Source organism: Jaculus jaculus, chromosome 4 (genome assembly GCF_020740685.1).
Source record: "Jaculus jaculus isolate mJacJac1 chromosome 4, mJacJac1.mat.Y.cur, whole genome shotgun sequence".
Classification (NCBI taxonomy): Eukaryota; Metazoa; Chordata; class Mammalia; order Rodentia; family Dipodidae; genus Jaculus; species Jaculus jaculus.
In genome coordinates, this window is record NC_059105.1 from 113,515,565 (window position 1) to 113,536,399 (window position 20,835).

At 40.1% G+C, this 20,835-nt stretch overlaps 1 protein-coding gene across 1 annotated transcript in view; it reads right to left on the reverse strand.

The window, feature by feature from the left end:
* LOC123460246 overlaps positions 1–20,835 on the reverse strand; it is a 58,158-nt gene that overhangs the window by 18,897 nt on the left and 18,426 nt on the right. The window contains exons 21-22 of the mRNA XM_045148381.1: positions 18,661–18,726; positions 10,741–10,802 (exon numbers count right to left, since the gene is read on the reverse strand). Of these exons, the coding sequence (XP_045004316.1) occupies positions 10,741–10,802; positions 18,661–18,726 (128 nt within the window). The remainder of the gene's footprint in view (positions 1–10,740; positions 10,803–18,660; positions 18,727–20,835) is intronic.

A 20,835-nucleotide genomic window follows, 5' to 3' on the forward strand; every position in this document is an offset into this window, starting at 1 on the left:
ATCCACTGAGAGGTGATGCATAAATGTCCAGGCCCTTAAACCCTGGAAACATGAGCAGTGGTATGGAAAACTCCAAAACCCACCCTATTACATTTTGGACACTCAACCAAGAATGCCTAAATGGGGAGCAAAGCTGAGCCTAAGAGCTCAGAGTCCTCACTAGAGGAGAGGCACAAAACATGAAGGCCAGGTCTCTGAACTGCATCACCTGTTCTTCCTGGAATGGGAGGTCAGGTTGAAGATCAGAACTTGGAAATGTGGTAAGGCCATATGTTCCTTAACTTTTTCAGAACACTGAGCTGCTGCAGTGAGTGCACACTGAATACACACTGTCATCCCATCTTATAATGATCTTTAAGCCAGGACTAATGAGGAAAGAGAGGCACATAAAGTGCCGTTACAAGACCTAAAAAAGAAAAAATGACAGAAAAAAGAGCCCACACTCTTAAGATCTTACCTCCAAGTACATGTCAGGGCCATGTGAGAGTTCTGGGTCACCGCATTCTCTGTATCACACAGGATAATACCCCAAACCCAACACAACACTTCATGGGCACATGAAACAAAAAGAACCACTAATCCCAAGCAAAGACTCAGAGGTTTAGCACTGAAAGGGAAAGGAAGGAATAGGGCTTCTGGGAAAGCAGAGCTTTAAAGAAGAACCAGACACAAAGCATGCACACATGCGTGCGCGCGCGCACACACACACACACACACACACACACACTCTGCTTCATCAGAGCACATGAAAACACAAACCACTGTCTAATGGGATGCTTTAAAGAAGAGCCAGACACAAAGCATGCATGCACAAACACACCACACCACTGCTTGCTAGAATGCCTTTGAAAAAGGATAAGCACAAGAACTTCCACACATTTTCCCTTGTCTTTATGAAAACTTCCCTACACCTTTCATCTCATTAGTGGAAGGTACAACCTGTACTGCCCCCATGACCCTCTCCCATTGGATCTGTCCACAAGCCCCATTTTCACTTTCAAGCTTCTGATAGTGCTGAGATCCCACTGATCTACCATGACCAAAGACTAGAAGAAAGTCAGTAGAGCAGCTCACTGGTACCTGCCCACACCAGATAAAACCACATGTGCTCATACAAGATCAGCCTCAGCTTTCAGCTTTCTATCCAGCCTTCCTGGCAGAATCATTTCATCTCATTGGTACCCCCACATTCCTAGAAGGAACTTGGAGCCAGGGATCTCAGGACTAAAGCACTAAGATATTTCTTCAATGAATTAGTAATTTCATAATACATACCATGGCCAGCAGTTCTGGAGGCCTCCTGAAATTATAGAAAAGGAAGCACTGAGAATCAGGTCATACCCTGTGCTTCACATCTGTCTGGCTTTGTTTTGATAATTTAGGAAACCAGACAGAGCACAGTGAGTTCAGTCAATAGTCACACAGTTACAAATCTGTCACAAAGGACACCAATGGAAAAGGCATGAGCTTTTCAGATACAGTGTATGTCTTCCAGCCATATATGCTTTGAAGTACACAATCCTTACTATAAGAAGGAAAATCATTTCCGTGGAAAATCTTTGTACCACTCAGTTATAGTGGATGTGGCAGCATTAATTGTTCTAAGGATCCAGGAATTGGTTTGTAGGAGGTGTGCAGCCAACCCCACCCAACCTCACTTAGGAACTTATATCTGTCCCAGAATGGCACACACTGACTGAGCATAGTTTCTGTGTAAAACACAGAAAGGTGCTTACACTTTTTGCTGTGTCCCGTGTTTGATCAGATGGCAATAAATCTAGGAGGAAACAGAGTAGCTGTCAACACATTGGCAACTGATAATGACAAATCACTCAGACATCTTTCTTTCTGTGGACAGAGGGGCACTTTAGTTTTACACAGCAATTCCAAACTGTCTACTTGGGGTTCCATGACAAAGTTATAAGCACATTTCAGAATCTGAGAGGAACAGAATTAAGCCACTAGTCTGGATGCATATTTCCAATTGTCCACATAAAATTTCAGAGGTCAGATTGCTCATTTTGGTCCTGCAATAGGGTAATAACAATCCACCTGCTGGCATAAATACTGAGATATAATAATACTGAGAGCTACATGAGTTAGTTTATATCAGTTCACATCAAGTATATGTTTTTTTTTTAAAATATTTTTTTAAATTATTTATTTATTTGAGAGCGACAGACACAGAGAGAAAGACAGATAGAGGGAGAGAGAGAATGGGCATGCCAGGGCTTCCAGCCTCTGCAAACGAACTCCAGACACGTGCGCCCCCTTGTGCATCTGGCTAATGTGGGACCTGGGGAACCGAGCCTCGAACCGTGGTCCTTAGGCTTCACAGGCAAGCGCTTAACCACTAAGCCATCACTCCAGCCCTCAAGTATATGTTTTTATATGGATTGTTTTAGGAGAATGGCCGAAGGCAACTGTGTTGTAAGCTTGAAATACCTTCTGAGAAAAGGCAACCTCACATAGAATCACACATACATTCCAAATCCCAAGACAGAAGCACCCAAGACTCCAGCATTCAAGCCCAAGCCCATGTAAACATTAGGTGAGTGCAGTTGCTTCCAAGAAGTGGAGAAAATTTGACTATAAGATTTTGCTAAGAGAAATGACAGTTCTTTCGATATGTATCACTCAACTTCCAGAAATCCAGAATAATGGGTCAGTGGTTGAACAGAAGTAGGAAGGATATTGTACATATTTTCCCATGAAAAATTTTCCTATTCAAAGAATCTAGAATACTTTATCATTTTCCCTGATGCTATCCACAAGTATAGAAGGAAAGATGTTATAAGAACTACAGCATAGGACATATTGGTACATAGTTTTATTTATATATTGAAAATACAGAAGAAATACTGACGATGTCAAAGGTTTCCAAGACAAGGAGATTCCCTGGGACCCACATAAGCCAGGTGCACATGTGGACATATGCATCTGGAGTTCGTATGCATGGCTGGAGGCCCCAGGACAACCATTCTGTCATTCTCTCTGCCTTTTCCCCTATCTCTCTCTCTCTCAAATAAATAAGTAAATAGATGTTTTTTAACAATCAGGCTAGAGAGATTGCTTAGTGGTTAAGGTGCATGCCTGCAAAGCCAAAGGACTTGCATTCAATTCCCCAGTACCCACATAAACCACATGTACAAGGTGGCATGCATCTGGAGCTCGTTTGCAGTGGCTGCAATCCCTGGCATGCCCATTCTCTCTCTCTTCCTCTCTTTCTGCCTCTTTCCCTCTCTCAAATAAATAAAAATAAAATAATAAAAATAAATAAAGATCTTGGAGGCTGTATCTCAGATTACCCACTGAAAAACATTTCAGCATGGAGAGATGGATTAGTGGTTAAGATGCTTGCCTGAAAGGCCTAACAAGCTACGTTTGATTCCTCATTGCCCATGTAAGCCAGCTGCACAAGGTGGAAATGCATCTGGAGTTTGTTTGTAGTGGATGATCCCTGGCATACCTCTTGCTAAGAATGTTTGCTATGAAACTATGGAAGTGAGCCTCTTTCTTTCATCACTGACAGTGTTTCCCCTGGATTCAGTAAGACTGAAATAAGCTGTTTCCTACCATAAGCTGCTTTGGTTTGGGGTGTTTCTCCAAAATATAAAAAGTATCTTCCACACTCATTATCATATTATAATGGCCAACCTTAACTAAGACCAGAAAACCTTAAAGTCAACATTTCTATCTCAGGCAAAGACAGGTCATCTTACCTTCTCATTGGCTACTGATTTCTCCATGTCACCAATAGTTTGGCAATCAAATTGTTATTGTCCACACCTCAGAACCCAACACAGGAACTGTAATTGTTGGTGCAGTGGCTCAGGTTTTACTCAGAGACCTCTGCTAAGTGTACACAACAGATGACTGTGCATAGCTGTGCTCTTAAGCCTAGATTAAGTGGCTGCTGGGGCAGCCTGCTCACTGGAAATAGAGAATAAGGAAGCAGTAGCAGAGACAAGAAGCCCCTGTCATTCTGTTAATGGTGATGGAAGGCAACAGCTAAGAGTCTTCAATGGGTCTAGCATCTTATCTGTCATAGTGATAATATTGTGAAGCCTTGAGAGATGATATTTTAAAACCATGGAAAAAGCTGCGTTATAATACCTGCTATGCTAAGTGGCATCTGTCACATAGACAATGAAGAAATGTGCTTATGACTTTGTCATGGAAATAATAACCCCAGACAGATAGTTTATAATTCCTATGTAAAATGAAAGTGCCCCAGGTTCTAGTTCATAGATCCTACCCATCCAAAGAAAATTGCTACTGTTTTTACTTAACCTAAAGAAGTTAAAAAAAAAAAAAGGACAAAGTGACATTGGGAATTGTGGACCATTTCCAGCTTGTTATAATGAAATATTTGTAAATGCTTGTTATCCTGTGGAAAGACACTAATGATAAGTGCAGTGTAAGACATTTGCTAGGCTGCAGCCTGTTTTATCATCAAAACTGGCTTTAAATCAACTTAAAAGTTGTCTCAGAGTTGGGCTGTGGTAGAATAATGAAGCAGTGGATAGCCTTAAGAAGTGGTTTGAATCACACAGGTTAGGCTCACAGAGTCTGTTTTACCCATGCTGTGTGAAGGTAAAAGACCTGATTCAGAACAGTCAGCAAATAAAATTACTTTTTATATTCACATTGTGTTAGGAGGGACCCATCATTTAAGAAGGGCATTAAAAGTATAAGAATCACTAGGCACTGTCACAGTACAATTATTGAGGTTCACAGAGTTTTTTTGACAGAGTTGTCATGGGGCAATAGCATGGGACCTCTTAACCCAGGAGCACAACAGACTACATCAGCAGGTGAGTGCTCATGGCTGGCTATATAACTTGCTGTAAGTGGTGCTAGACACAGGGAAGAGACACCAAGCAAGAACCAGTAAAGAAATGAGAAACATGAAACTTTTAATTCTGGCAATAGAAATGGAAGACAACAGGAAGTAGTCCCAAATGATACCAGTATCTTATCATTCATAGAAATCGCCATGAAATCTCAAGAGATGAGCTTCTAAAATGGTGACACAAATCTGAATTACAGTGCATACTAAGTGGAATGTAAGCAAGCACTGAAGGAAATATGCTCAAGAGTCTCATACACTATGAGTCATGCACACTTAAAAGATTACAGGATCTAGGCAGAGACATCAGTCAACAAAAATCCCCAAAGATTGCCTGAGTTTCTCCATTCACAATTAATTTCAGGTGCTTCAATTTGACATTTAAGTCAGGACTGAGGAGGTTAAAAAAAGCAAAACATGAATTTACTGCTAAAAGCTACTAAAGCAACAGAGGGTGAGGATCTGCTTCTGGGCCCACACTCCACCTTATCTCCTATGTCATGTCCTGTGTCATGGGAGTGTTGTACCCCTCAACTGTACATCACATGTTGATGCCCTCCCTCGATGTTTTATGGTACAGCTAAGTGCTACAAATCATAACCATGATCTCAGAGTTGGACAGTGTAGAAGCAGGAAGGAGTAGCTCCTGTGTGAAGAATCACTACATTACAGCCAGAGGAAAGACCAACCAGATGCTCAGGCAGCACAACTTACAGGTGTGCAATTAGGAAGGAAAACCATGGGAATTGAGACCTTATAGATACTTTTTGCCCTGCCCTCAGTCTCCTAACAGAAAATATAAACTGGCTCCACATAGGCCCCCTCTCACTGGGTCTGACAAGGAATGCTGTCACTTACCAACATCATCAGCCTCCTCACTTGAAAGACTTACTAACTCCAAGTTATCTGCAGTTTGGCCAGCTGGAAGTAATTCAAATGAGTTGTGCCCCCCAGCAGCTGAAGGCACATTTGTTCATAGAAGATCAGCTACAGCTTTCTACTGAATTTTTACACTGCCTTCATAACATATTCCATGTCATTTATACCTCTATCTCTGTTTTTAGTCAGAAGTCAGACTCGGAGGTTTCAGGACTGAAAGGGTACACTATTTTCTAAATAAATGAGCAATTTAATATACATACCATTCTCCGGTTTTGATGGCATATCCTTAAATTATAGAAATGAAAAAGTGTTAGATCATGTTATATCTTACAAATTACATCCATCTGGCTTCTGTTGATATCTTAGTAAATCAGACAGTGATACACTGGTTACAGTCAACTGTCACCAATGACATCAGTGGAAATATAAGAGATTTCCAAGCATAGTGTACTCCTTAATGCCATTTACACATTAAAATAAGCAATCCTAGTATAAGAAGGAAAATCATTTCCAAGAGAAATCCTACTCCCATGCAGTTGTACAGGATAGTGTGACATTAAGTATCTTAGGGAGCCAAAACTCAGTTGGTAGGAGATTCCTACTCAGTTTCACTCTATACAGGAACTTCTATCTGTCCTATAATGGTGCACACTGACTGAACATAGAGTTCCACTTGTATATAAGACACAGAAAGGTGCTCTTACAGCACAAGTTATTTCTTCTGGTGCAGGTAACATTAAACCTAGGGAGAAACAGAGAAAACTGTCAGTTTGTTGGTAACTTGTGAATATAGCATGATCCAATACTGCTGCTGCTTCATCTTGTCATTTTTAGAGGATGATCAAGTTGATTGTCAATTTTGTTGATGAAATACTCCACCTATCACATAACTTATATTGCATTTATTGCTAGATTTTCAATTTGATAAACACATATGAATTTGCAAATATTAAAGTATGACAATATAATAATAGTCTACCATTTCCAATGTCACTTTGTCCTTGTATAATCTTGGCTACACACCTGTTTGTTTTCCTGTGATCAGGACCATCTGTGGTTTTTCTGTCACTCTGTGAATGTGGTACCTTTGAGATCTGGCTTGAACCACAGAAGTTGGGGTCACAGAGCCTGTTTACTCACCCTATTGCAGCTAATAGACCTGTTTCAGATCATTCATCACAGGAAAAATAATTATCATTTATATTCACATTATGTTAGAAATGAATAAACATTCAAAAGGGATATTAACAGGTATAGGAAGAACAATTTACTGGTGAAAAACTAGATATAAGAATATGTGAATGCTGGGCCTGGCAGTACATGCCTTTAATCCCAGCTCTTGGGAGGCAAAGGTAGAAGGATTGCTGTAAGTGTGAGGCCAGCCTGGGACTACAGAGTGAGTTCCAGGGGTGTCTGGGCTAGAATGAGACCCTACTTTAAAAATAAACAACAAAGGGGTCTGGATAGATATCTCAGGGGTTAAGGAACTTGCCTGCAAAGCCTAAATTCCCAAGTTTGATTCCCCCCCCCCCATTTAAAGCCAGGTGCACAACGTGGTGCATGCATCTGGAGTTCATTTTCAGTGGCTAGAGGCCCTGTAGCACCCATTATGCCTCTTTCTTTCTATCTCACTTCCTCTAAAATAAATAAAATATTGTTAAAAGAATATTTGATAAGAGGAATTTTCTTATTTCTAGGCACTAACACAAAATAATTTGTAAGTCTTCACTTTTTTTTGGTTGTGGTTATGTTCATTCTGTTGTTTTTATGTATTTACTTATTTGTCAGAGAAAGAGTGAATGAGAGAGAGAGAGGGAGAGAATGGGTGCACCAGAGCCTCCAGCCACTGCAAAGGAACTCCGATGTGTGTACCCCCTTGTGCATCTGGCTACTGTTTGTCATGGGGAATCTAACGTGGGTCCTTTGGCTTTGCAGAGAAACACGTTAACCCCTAAGCCATCATGTTCAGCCCCATGTTCAGTCTTTATACTCACCCCCTGTCACAACAAGCATTTCTAGTTCATTTGTATGGTTGCCACAAAAGATATCATAGAGTGTGGTAGTTTGAGTAGATGGCCCCCAATATATTTACTGTTTTAGTAGCTTGTAGTCTGCATCTGCAGCCACCTGGCTGGAGGTGGTGTCATTTGGTGGTCTAGCCCTAGGTGTGGTGATGGGTTTGAGATTCTAATCTAAAGATATGTAAAGTCATCTGAACTAGAGTTTCTGAAGTCTGCTGTGTAGTTTTTGGCTTTTAAGCTTGTGCTTCTCTCTCTCTCTGCTTGGACCTGTGAAGGCAGGTCTGCTTCTTCTGCCATTATGGAACTTCCCCTGGATCTGTTAGCTTCAATAAATATCCCTTCCTCCACAACTGTGCCTGGTCTGGAAGTTCATCTCAGTGAACCCCTGAAGTTGTTGGTTATACAGAACCAATAACATTTTAATAAAATTAAAGGCAGATGAGACAGATACACAGGATTACCTGATACATCTTTGGTGGTATTGACGTTTTCCCTGTCCTGGTGTTCGTTATGCATCCCTGGAAGAAAATTATTAGACACCATGCTCACCCATCCCCAGCTATACCAGAGGAAGCCACACCATCTCACACTAGACCAGCACAACTTCCCTGAACATACACTACTTTGGAACTTTGGACAGAGGAATATGGGTGTTTCTTTCTACTTGGAATAGACTGTCTTCCTTTGTGGAAGCTAGTTCTTCACCAATGGCTGTGTTCACCACAGTTTGAATGCTCTTATCCCAGGAGCATGAGAGAATGCATTACCATTATGGCCACCAGGCTGACACCCAACTTCTACTTACCATTAGTTTCTATTTTCTCCTATAAGGTCTTTAATAGACAAAATTTGGGACATTGTTTGCTCTGGAACCATCAGAGTATATTTGCACTTTTTATGTGAATGACTACATGAAAGACTTTAGAAATATCTCATTACTTGTGTAATGTATAAGACAGCCAATGCAATTCTCTATGGATGGGTAGGACCTATGAACTAGAGACTGGAGTACCCCAGCATTACATGGGCATTCTAGTCTCTGCCCCAGGGCTAGTATCTCCATATCAAAGCATACTTTTGAGAATCTGAGAGAACATAATCATGCACTCTTCTTGAGTCATGTTCTGTTCTCCATTGTCCCTATACAAAGGTGAGAGCTAAGATTACTCATTTTGGTCCTGTTGCAAGATTGATATCAATAGCTTTAGGAATTGGGGCTGGAGAGATGTCTTAGCATCTAAAGTGCTTGCTTGTAAAGCCTAAGGACCCAGGATCGATTCTCCAAATCCCATGTAAGCCAGACGCACATGGTGGCATATGCATCTGGAGTTCGTTTGCAGTGACTGGAGTCCCTAGTAGGCCCTCCTCCTTCCTGGTCTCTCTGTCTCCCTCTCTAATAAATAAGTAAAATTTTAAAAATTTTAAAAAATCAGGATTAACTGTATTGAGGACTGGATATATTTATTCATGTTCATGTTCAATATGTTTGTCATGGAAGTTTTTAGGAAGTTGATGAAAGCAATTGGTTGCAAGACTCAAATATCTTCTGAGACAATTTAACCACAGACAGAATGATACACACATTCAAAATCATAGCACATAGAAACACAAGACCCCTGCATTGTTCACATACACAAACCCACATAAAGCTACTGTGTGTGCAACTAATTCCAAGAAGTAGAGAGAGCTTGCATGTAAGATTTTGCTGAAATAATCAGCATTTTGTTCAAAATGTCTATGATCCTTTTAACCTCTAAAGTCTTAAAATCATGGGCACCATTCAAAGAGAAGCCAGTAAAAATGCCAAACCTAACTTACCACTAAAAGTTTGTCCTCACCAAGAAACTCTAGAACAGCTATGAGTTTCAGACCAGAGAAAAAAAATCAAAACTAACAATATACTAGCAAACTTGTCAACACGCAATGACATACTATGTGGGACAAAGAAATTGACTCAATTAACATTCACTAATATACTAAATAGAAGAAAACAAAAACTAGAATTTCTTGTGTAGACAGTATCAAAAGGAATATTTGTATAGACATCTTTAGAATTGAATGGAATTTATACAAGTATTATAAAACTCTAAGGTTTCAATAAGGAAATGGTGATATGTAAGCGAACACAAAAATGACTCCAGAATACATACCAATTTCATCTTGTATTGTTGTTTTCTGTGGAGAGAAGAAAACATTTTGAGGCCTAGATCATGCTGAATTCTCTTTACCCAGGTCTCTCATTCCCAATTACTTGGGGGAATGAGAGCAAGGAAGGGAAAGATTAGTCAAGTAACAGCCTGTGTTAGTCTGTTATGTGATGCTGCCACAAGACATGTGAGGCTGGGCACTACATGAAGTAGTGCTGATTCAGAGCCCAGATCATGCTCTCCTGTTTGCTTGGCCAGGATTTAGAGTCCCTCAGACACATAGCAATATGGCAGAGAAGCTTCACAACAGTCTACTCCTGTAACAGTTAAGGAATCCAATTTAAAGTAGTGGTGGTATCTCCATGTTCCAATTACATACACCATGCATCATGATTCAAAGCTTTATCACTTCAGTGCCTTAATGCTGGACATTTGAGGCTTCCACCAGAAGAACCCATGGTGACACCCTTAAACTCTCTCCAAACCATGTTGCCCAGATTCAATGGAGCAATCAGTTAATGAAAATATGCATGTTTTCCTTGCATGAAATGCCTATCCACTTATTAATGAAAAACTACACAACTGTATTCTGAACAGAAGCACGTGCTCCAGAAAGAAAGTTGTGAGAACATATAGTCTGCAAACTGCACTGAAATTTGTATACCACTTGAAATCAGAGATGTGTTGGTAAAATTCAGTTTCTTCCTCATCCTAGGAAAACACATTAATACTTATAGTGCATATAATTAATTTTATTGTTCATATGTGATAGCCACCAAAAAATAAAAGAAGTATGAATGTAACCTTTATATCTTAGGAAGAGGCAAATCTGTCTTACCTTCACATATACCTCCTCAGCATCCTCTTTGTCTTCTGCATTTTCCCCATGGAGAGGAGCAACTGGAAGGACACAAAGGACCTGTCAGCTCCTGCTGCAAGGATTAAGTACCCAGGGCTCTTTGCTTGATAAAGGCAAAGGTCAAGAGCTTAGTCTATATGGCTAGACTTAATGGTGTAGGTGATTAGCAAACTTGGTTGGGATACTTGACAGGAAAACAAAGGCCAATAGAATGCTGAGAATAAATGAGGAATAGTTCTTTCAGCTCTAAAAGGAGCTAATGCAATGTGAGACACAACCTTTCTTTGAATAGATAAACCCTTTCAAAAATGTAATGATTAAATGGAAGTTCTGTCACTCCTGCAGACCATTGCGAAGCACTGTAGAATGACAGACACTACTTTCATATCTGTCACCCTACTCTTCCACCCATGCAAATTCTACATTTGTCATTCAGTATATGGAATTTAATCATTGATAACATATCCATTTTACTAGGGAAATGGATTTAATATCAGATACAAAATGGATAGTGTTCATATATCCTTCCTTTTCTATACAATAATAAACGATTATGGAATAAAAACACTAATATCATTATTCTCTATACATGCCACTTATTTCTTTTTCTTTATTATGACATGAAGTTGTCTTCATTGTAGAAGGTGGGTATCTAAATTTAGTTCAGTGCCTTCACAGTGACACTGGGCATCATGGGGACCTGGTGCCTGTTGACTCCTGATGGTTTTAACCCAACTCTACGTGAGAGTTGTCACAAGAACAAGACATTATACAAATGTAGGATGACTATTTTGAGTTTTTGTATGTCATTGCCTCCAACTGTCCACACTTCTGTGGATGACTCTTATACTGCCACTGAATGCTATGGAGCTAGTGTGATGAGGGGCCCAGTGCTCACAGAGTTGGAGTTTACTAAGCAGTATGCTTCAACCCTGTTACCTGACTAAAAGCCTTGAGGCCTTCTTTGTGCTTCCACATGATGACTATATGGATCCAGCAATACCTGCCCTAGCATGAGACTGTGAACTCTACTTTATAGAGTGGATATAATATGTACAATTTCTGACACAGGTGATGGGACTTCTAATTATCTGGATGCAGATAATGTAAGCAGGTCAACAGTTTAGAGACTCAGTATTGGGGGTCACAGGTCTGGGTTCTCATCTTTGCTCTTACATCTAGGCACATCGCACTCCATGTCTCCTTTATTAAACCAGTTCTGGAGTGACAATATGGTATACTAGGCAGCATAAATGTTTGGAGAAGTTAGTTATTGGCTAAACTTCCCACCTATTCCTCAAAGCTTAGCATGACTCAGAGAAGCACTAAAGCCCTGGATTCCAAATTTCCATGCCATTGTTCTTAGATGACATATGCCTCCTCCCTGAAGCCAATAAGACTGTATCCAGACTCAGAAGTGATAGTACTATTGGTATAAGATCCACTAATAAAAGACAACCAGAATAGTTGTTAATAATTCTCCTGGTCTGACAGATACCCATTTGAACAAGGTTACACACACAATATTGGGCAGAATAACATTATATATTAAAATTTTTGATCTGTGAAAACTCACTATCTTATGTTATTAATTCCTAATAAATATGACTGCTTCTACATGTGGCCTAGTGCCAAACTATGGGATTGCCCACAGCTCAATTTTTGACAGAGCTCAGGCTGGTCAGGAGAACTAAGGCATTTAATATGTGATGATAGGATTAGCACTTACCACTTCCTTTCAAACTTCAAGTGTATTTATGAAGATATTCACAATTATCTATGTGAATCATTCTTATGTACTTATATACACAGCACTGAAAATCAATAGCAAATCTCTACATTCTTTTTTTTATTTTAAAATTTTTATTAATATTTTCCATGATTATAAAAAAAAATATCCCATGGTAACTCCCCCCCCCAACTTTCCCCTTTGAAATTCCATTCTCCATCATATCACCTCCCCAACTCAATCATTGTACTTACATATATACAATACCAACCTATTAAGTACCCTCCTCCCTTCCTTTAAATCTCTACATTCTTAATCATCAGTCTTTACATTTCATCCTATTTCTATTTGATGTATTTAAATCATGATTATTCATTGAATAACTATGAGAAAACAATTACTGTTTTGATGATGGTTACCTCTAGAAGAAAAGAGGATTGAAAAGTATTTGTAATTGAAATCTCTAGCATTCTGGATAGCTCACAGTGCATAAGGTGAATATATTTTTTTGTTTAATAACAGATAATACACATTCTTATGAACTTTCACAGAAATTGAAATTAAATGTAATGTGAACAAAACCACAATGATTAAGGATCAAAATCACAATATTAAACATTATTATTCCTATATAATCTATAGTAAATATTTAAACACAATATTTTTAAAAATACTATTTAATCTACTTGAAGGGAAATCATCAAGCAGCCAGTATCAACATACCTATAATTCTGAAGATGTTTCCCACAGTCAAATACTATTGGAAACAAATACAATTTTTCTGTGCTCTGCCCTGTATGTGTGTTCAGTTAGAAATAATGACATACTGTTACATATAAAACTGATGAGAGGAAATGTCACAGGGGTCATAGAATTGGCAGTTGTCATCAAAATGGTTATAAAAATCACACTAAAACATTCAAGACTATTAGACAAGTGTGGTTGTACAAGTTTAAGACCACATTTAATAGGATATATGTGTGTATGTGCTTTCCCAAGAATATAATATTAAAGTATATAAGTTACACATATCTTTAAAGAATTTTAAAGTTACTAGCCTCTAATGTAAGGTGAATATTTGTTCCCATCATTGTGTATTTAAATGACAGGCTGCTTACAGATCAAATAGGACAAAACATGTTTTCTTCTAATACTCTTTAAAGATATAACTGTCTGGAACATAAACATAATTATTATACTGTTCACTATAGAATTTCATATAACTTGCAACTATGTCTTACTACCATGTTTCATTAAAAAAAAAAAAAAAAAGACACCGCTGGGCGTGGTGGCACATGCCTTTAATCCCAGCACTTGGGTGGCAGAGGTAGGAGGATCACCATGAGTTGGAGGCCACCCTGAGATTCCATAGTGAATTTCAGGTCATCCTGAGCCAGAGTGAGACCCTACCTTGAAAAACCAAAAAATAAAAAAAATAAAAAATAAATAACAAAAAACAAAAGAGTGTATTACAGAATCATAAAGGAAGAGTTTCACACCAAATGCCATCAGCTCATGCTTTGAGGAGGAAGAACACAGTGGGGGCCATCCTTTAACCAAGCTGGGTTTTCTATCTCCTATGTGTTCCTTGAGGGCAATTCCTGTGGTCACAACTCTCAAATCAAAGACATATATTCACCAAGTAAATGTCCTTAAGGTAGACAGTTCTGTACTGACTAGGAAGGGACAGTGGGATTGCTTACTCGGGTCTCTCACCTTGCTTAAGGACAAGATGTCTGCAAAGGCAGCCCTAATCTGCCAGAGACCCTGTCTGGTCTCTACAGATCTTCCTCAGTACCTCTTCAGCTCCTTGGGTCACAGAACTGCTCCCTTTACACAAAAGGAGGCTGTGCTTCCCACTGAGACAGACACAGCTTACAAGCAATGGGGTCTCCTGTTCTCCAGCTGTCCCACAGCCTTGTGGAGCTGTTGCTCCACCTTCACCCAAATTGTCCACTCAAGCAGTCCCACATCACCCAGCTACCTGAGCATCTCTAAACTTCATTGTATTTTCTCCACCTGCCCATGAAGCCTACCCCAACTATACCAATGAATCCATGTGCCTATTCAAGTGTCACACAATAGGTCTGGACCAGGCCATGGCACCCTTCCCAGTTCTCTCCAAGGCCTTTTGCAGCACACTTGTGGGGGGGACTGGTAACCCTGCCCCAAGGATCCCAAACACCAAGATGCCTGGATATTGGATGGTGGATGTTGGAACCTGGGCTGCAAAACATAAGCTGCCTTGGATCTGCTCATTCACCTGGTCAGGAGCCCATGCATCTGCCCAGCTGGTCCTGACCCAGTGGTGCCCAGCAGGTTCCAAGGCACCCTAGATCTACACCTTAGATGAGTGGCACCCTAGCAGGGATATAACATGCCACCTTCCCATGGCATTTGCCATCAGTACTGCACATCACCAGCTGCTGTATTGTGCCTCAACCCCACTGGCTTAACTTGCCCAGAAAACCACCCCAGAATAAGGCAGGAGCACCTGTTATTGACATCTTGCCCAATCAATGACACTTCTCCAACAGTGATGGTTCATCACCCATTAGACTGTGCAGCCAATGGATGTGTATGCCCCACAGGTTCAATGGCACTCAGACTGGGTTGGATCTGTAATTCCTTAAATGCCTTGTACATTCTTCCCCTGCCAGAATTCATGGAACTGCCTAGGGGTGAAGAACTAAGCCTACCCAAGGTGCTGACATATACCCACTATGGTGATGTCCCTAATCTCCTCCATCCACTGGTCCCATTTGCTTGGACTAATCCAAATTTGAGCCCATCTGGGTCCCTCCTGAGGTCTGCCACTTTGGTACTAACCAACATCTCTTCTTTTTTTTTTTTTATCTCTCTCTAATTTTTTGTTTGGTTTTTCAAGGCAGAGTCTAGCTCAGGCTGACCTGTAACATTGTATGTAGCCTCAGGATGGCCTCAAACTTACAGCAATCCTCCTACCTCAGCCTGCCGAGCACTGGGATTAAAGATGTGCACCACCACACCTGGCTTTCTTTAAAAAGTGTCTAGTTACACCTGCTTCTCTGGGTTGTGAAGCCAGTCCTCTAGGATCTGTGACAGACCTACACTGTGGTAGTTTGAATGTATGGCCCCATAGACTCAGCTGTTTTATTCAAATTGAGTTTTCATCTTCAACCCATAGCAGGCAGACCCCTACTACATGACAGAACTTAATTCCTACCCAAAGGCATGCAGAGGATAGACTTTGGCAGGGTCCCAGTTTGCTGGCTGGTGGGGATTTTCTTCTCTGCATGGATCTATGAATGGCAGCCAGCTTCTTTTACCATTTTTTGGAACTTTCCCTGGATCTGTAGGCATGAGGTAAATTCCATTCCTCCCATTAACTGTGTCTTGTTTGAATGTTTATCACAGCACCATATAGGTGCCTATAACACAAACCAGGAGGGCAAAGCAGGCAAGTTTGGACTTCTGGTTAAGGGAGCACAAGAGGATGGGAATGAAGCAGGGAGCAGTGACACATAGCAGCCTTGCCTTGCAGTTACAAGGTCTGTACATAGCACAAAAGAATCAAGTGCAGCTGAATGTGCACATGCCTATAATCCCAGCACTGGGGAGGTTTTGAGGTCATCCTTGCAGTGTGGTGAATGTGAAGATGGCCTAATTCAAAGCAAATGCTGAAGGTAGATGGCTCAGAGTGCTCATTATTATTGAATGGAAGGCTCCTATCATTCTTCACACATTTGGAAAGTCACCTCAGTGGCAAAGTCTTGACATTTACAAGAACATTTGAGTATAAGTTGATCAAACCATTCTGATGTTTCATTATGTCACTTTTCAGATGATTTTAAGTGGATCTAAAGCCGGTTTTGATGATATAATAGATTCTAGCCTAGCAAAAATATTATACTACATTTATCACTAGTATTTGTTCACGGGACAACCAAATAAGCATTTGCAAATATTTAACTATAACAACTTGAAAATGGCCCATAAGAGCCAATGTCATTTTGTCCTTTTTATATATTTTATTTACTAATTTGAGAGAAGAAGGGAGAGAGAAAGAGATAGAAAGGGGAGAAAGAGAGTCATTTTGTCCTTTTCATTACATCTATAGGTTAGGCAAAAATAGGAGCAAACATTAGGTGAGTGCACTTGCTTCCAAGAAGTGGAGAAAACTTGACTCTAAGGTTCTGCTAAGACAATTGATAGTTCTTTCAATATGCATCACTCAACCTCCTGAAATCCAGAATAACGGGTCAGTAGTCAAACAGAAACAGGGAAGATATTGTACATATTTCCCATGGACAGTTTTCCTATCCAAAGAATCTAGAACACTTTATCATTTTTCCCTGGTGCCATCCACAATTAGAGAAGGAAAGACATTATAAGAACTACATCATTAGACATGTTGGCATGTGGTTTTATTTCTATATTGAAAACATAGGAGAAAGACTGACAATGTCAAAGGAGAAAATATAGCATTAAAAAACTAAAGACATTGGAGGCTGTATCTCAAATTATTGGAGAAACATTTTAGGGTTGGGGAAATGGCTTAATGGTTAAGGTACTTGTCTGCAAAGCCTAACAATGCAAATTTGGTCCCCCAGTACCCACATAAGCCAGATTCACAAGGTGACACTTGCATCTGGAGCTTGTTTGCAGAAGATGGAGGGCATGGTGTGCCATTCATTCCTCCCCCCCCCCCGCTCATAAATATATAAATAGAATATTTTAAATAAATTAAATTTTTTGTTTATTTTTATTTATTTATTTGAAAGTAACACAGAGAGAAAGAAGCAAATAGATGTAGAGAGAGAATGAATGAATGGGCACACCAGAGCCTCCAGCCACTGCAAACGAACTCCAGACACGTGCACCCCCTTGTGCATCTGGCTAACGTGGGTCCTAGGGAATCGAGCCTCGAACCAGGGTCCTTAGGCTTCACAGGCAAGCGTTTAACCACTAAGCCATCTGTCCAGCCCTAAATAGAATATTTTTTTAAAAAATTATTTATTTGAGATACACAATGGATGTGCCAGGGTCTCTAGCCTCTTCAAATGAACTCTAGATATACATGCCACCTTGTGGATACTGGGAAATCGAATCTTGGTCCTTAGGCTTCACAGGAAAGTGCCTTAATTGCTTATCCAACTCCAAGCTACTTGAACTATCTTTAGGACTTGATTATAAAGCACTTATCCAAGAAGAAGGTGACATTTTCAAGTAGGCAGAGGCTGAACATATAGCATATAACCAGATGCTGTCCTTTACATATGTCCTTCTGCTTACAGTGGCAGTTGGTAAAGGCCTATTTTTGATCATTCCAGAAAGCTGAATCTATTGTCTATATGTATCTATAATGATGATGTAGTGGTTTGAATGTTAAAATGTGTCCCCATAGCTTCAGGGACTTTTGAGTAAAGCTCCCTACTGTGTCCAGAACAGCCTTCTGGAGGAGGTGTCCCTGCGATGGGTCTTGTAGTTCAGCAACAAGGTGTATTCAGAGAAGTTTGAGCTCTGGCTGTTGGTGTTTGCTGCCTGTGTATTGTGTCTCTCTCTGATATGAACCTAGGGAAATAGGCAAGTTTTTTTTTCACCTTTGGGAGTGCTTTGTCTGGATTCTGTAATACTGAAATAAACTCCTTGTTCCAATAAGCTGTTTCTGGTTGGGTTTTAAAAAGTATTCACACAGAGGAGTGCTCAGCACTGCAATATCTCTATCACACCTTGAAAGGCTCAGGGTCCATTGAAGAAGAGGTGGCAGAAAGAATCTAGGAACCAAGGGAAGAGTAGGACTCCTTACAATTTAGTCTTCCAGACAAAAAGTGGCATGGATATCCATGACCTCACAGTGCCTGACACTACCTACACAAGACCATCATAGTAGCAGGAAAACATGACATCAAAATAAAAGAGAAACTGATTGAGAGGGGAAGAGATATGATGGACAGGGGAGTTTCAAAGGGGAAAGTGGGTGCAGGGAGGGAATTACCGTGGGATATTATTTACAATCATGGAAATTGTCAATAAGATAAATAAAAATAAAATAAAAAATATTCACATACAAGTCAACTAGCACTCCTGCACCTCATGCTGTTCCACGGTCAACTTGTAGCATTAGAGCAATGTGCATCTTAACTAGAAATTAACAATAGAAGAAGCAAAAAATCTTCCAGAATACTTACCCTTTGAACAACAAAGTCTTTGAAAACATTGTCTGAAATAATTGCATAGTCCCTGTTCACTAGGACCTTGAAATGAAGATAAAAATTTAAAATTCATTAAGTGGCAAATATAACAAAAGTAATACTCACATAGAAGTGTAGATAAATGAATGGAATTTACTAAAAAGTATAATTTAACATTTTAGGTTTTGGGCTAGAGAGATGGCCCAATAGTTAAGATGCCTGTCTGCTAAGTCTAAGGACCCAGGATGAAGTTTCCAGAACCACATATTCCAGATGCACAAGGTGACACAAATGCACAAGGTCGCTCATGCACACAAGATGGCATATGTGTCTGATGTTTTATTTCAGTGGCAGGAGGCCAGGGTGTGCCAACTCTCTTAGTCACTTTCAAAAAATAAATACATCAAAAAAAAAAATCAAGTTTTTGTTTTGGGGGAGTTGAGTTAGGGTCACTCTATAGCTCAAGTTGGCCTTGAATTCACAGTGATACTCCCACACCAGCTTACCAAGTGCTGGGGTTAAATAAATATTAACATATATGTGTGTGTGTGTGTGTTGTGTGTGTGTGTGTATGTATGTGTGTGTGTGTATGACATATACATACATTATACTTAAATATATGTATGTGTGTGTATGTATGTGTATATATATATTGTTTGCAAACAGAGAGAAAGAGGGAATGAGAGAAAGAGAAAAATGGGTGTACCAAGGCCTAGAGCTACTGAAAATGAACTCCATGTGTGTATGCCACTTTGGTTTCAATGTGGGTAGTGGGAAATTGAACCAGAAGTTTTAGGTTTTCCAGGCAAGCACCTTAAGCACTAAGCAATTTGTCCAGACACAGAATACTATGTTTGAAAACTTTTATGTATTTATTTATTTGACAGAGACACACACAGAGAGAGGGGGAGAAAGAAAGAGACAGGATGGGCATGCCAGTGACTCTAGCCCCTGCAAATGAACTCCAGACAAATGCACCACCTTGTGCATCTGTCTTACATGGGTAATGGGGAATCCAACCTGGGTCCTTAGGCTTCACAGGCAAGCATTTTAACTGCTGAGCCATGTTTCAAGCCCCAGAAAAGTTAACTTTTAAATATATTTTTTTAGTTGACTCATTGGCACTGAACTGATTAGCTAGACAAAAAATCTGCTTTTCATGTATAAAACAATACTGTGGTTGTTATGGAGAGATGAATCAGTGGTTAAAGGTGCTTGCTTGTAAAGCCTGATATCCCAGGGTCCAATTCCCTAGTACCCACATGAAGCCAGGTAAGTGGCAAATGGTCTGAAGTTCATTTGATGTGTCAGGAGGCCCTAACATGCTTGTACTTCCCTTTCAAATTAAAAAAAATATATTGTTAAACATTATTGCTAAAATTATTCACAGTTTTACATAAAAGGTATGGTATACTATAAGCTATGATTACTGTTTACAATTCAGTGTAATTGTTGAATTTCTATAGTACTTTGCCCATGGCTGGAATGAATGTGGCAAGGTCTCAGGGATTTCCTAATCCTTGTTACTAGGAATACATTCACAAAAGAATTATGTCAGTTTTATGGCAGAAAAATGGAGGGAAATAAGCATTCTGAGGTCAAACATTTGATCTCATTACATGCTCTCCAATGTCCCACACTTGGAAAAGCACCCCAACATGAACTGAAGGGAAAGATGGCCTGGCCTGAGGTGATTTAATGAATGGTGTCTGTATGCTTCCTGATGTCCCCTCCTTAGGGCCATCTGCTCTCTGCAGTCTGCAGGCTGGACGCAGGCTGCCTGAGAAGGGCTGTGGCGGTCTAGCGCTCACGTGCGCCCTCTGCGCTCATGCTCTCCTCCTCAAAGTCTGCGTTCCAGTCTACAAGCTCCTGCACACCAAACGTGAACAATAAAAAAGCCTTAGCTTCTTTTCTTTTGGTTGCTTTGAAATGGACACTAGCTAGCCTTGAACTTGCCAATGTAGCTAAAGAGGATCCTGAACTAATAACCCTGCTGTCTCCCTAGGGGGAGGATTACAGGTGTGCACCACCATGCCTGGTTTCATAAGTTACCAAGGGTTGACAACAGTGACTCATGCATGCTAGGCAAGTAACATCCTTAGCCTGTCCCAGCTATTCTTAAACAAGGACTTCTATGGCCAAGGCCTGAACATATAAACACATCCTGATACT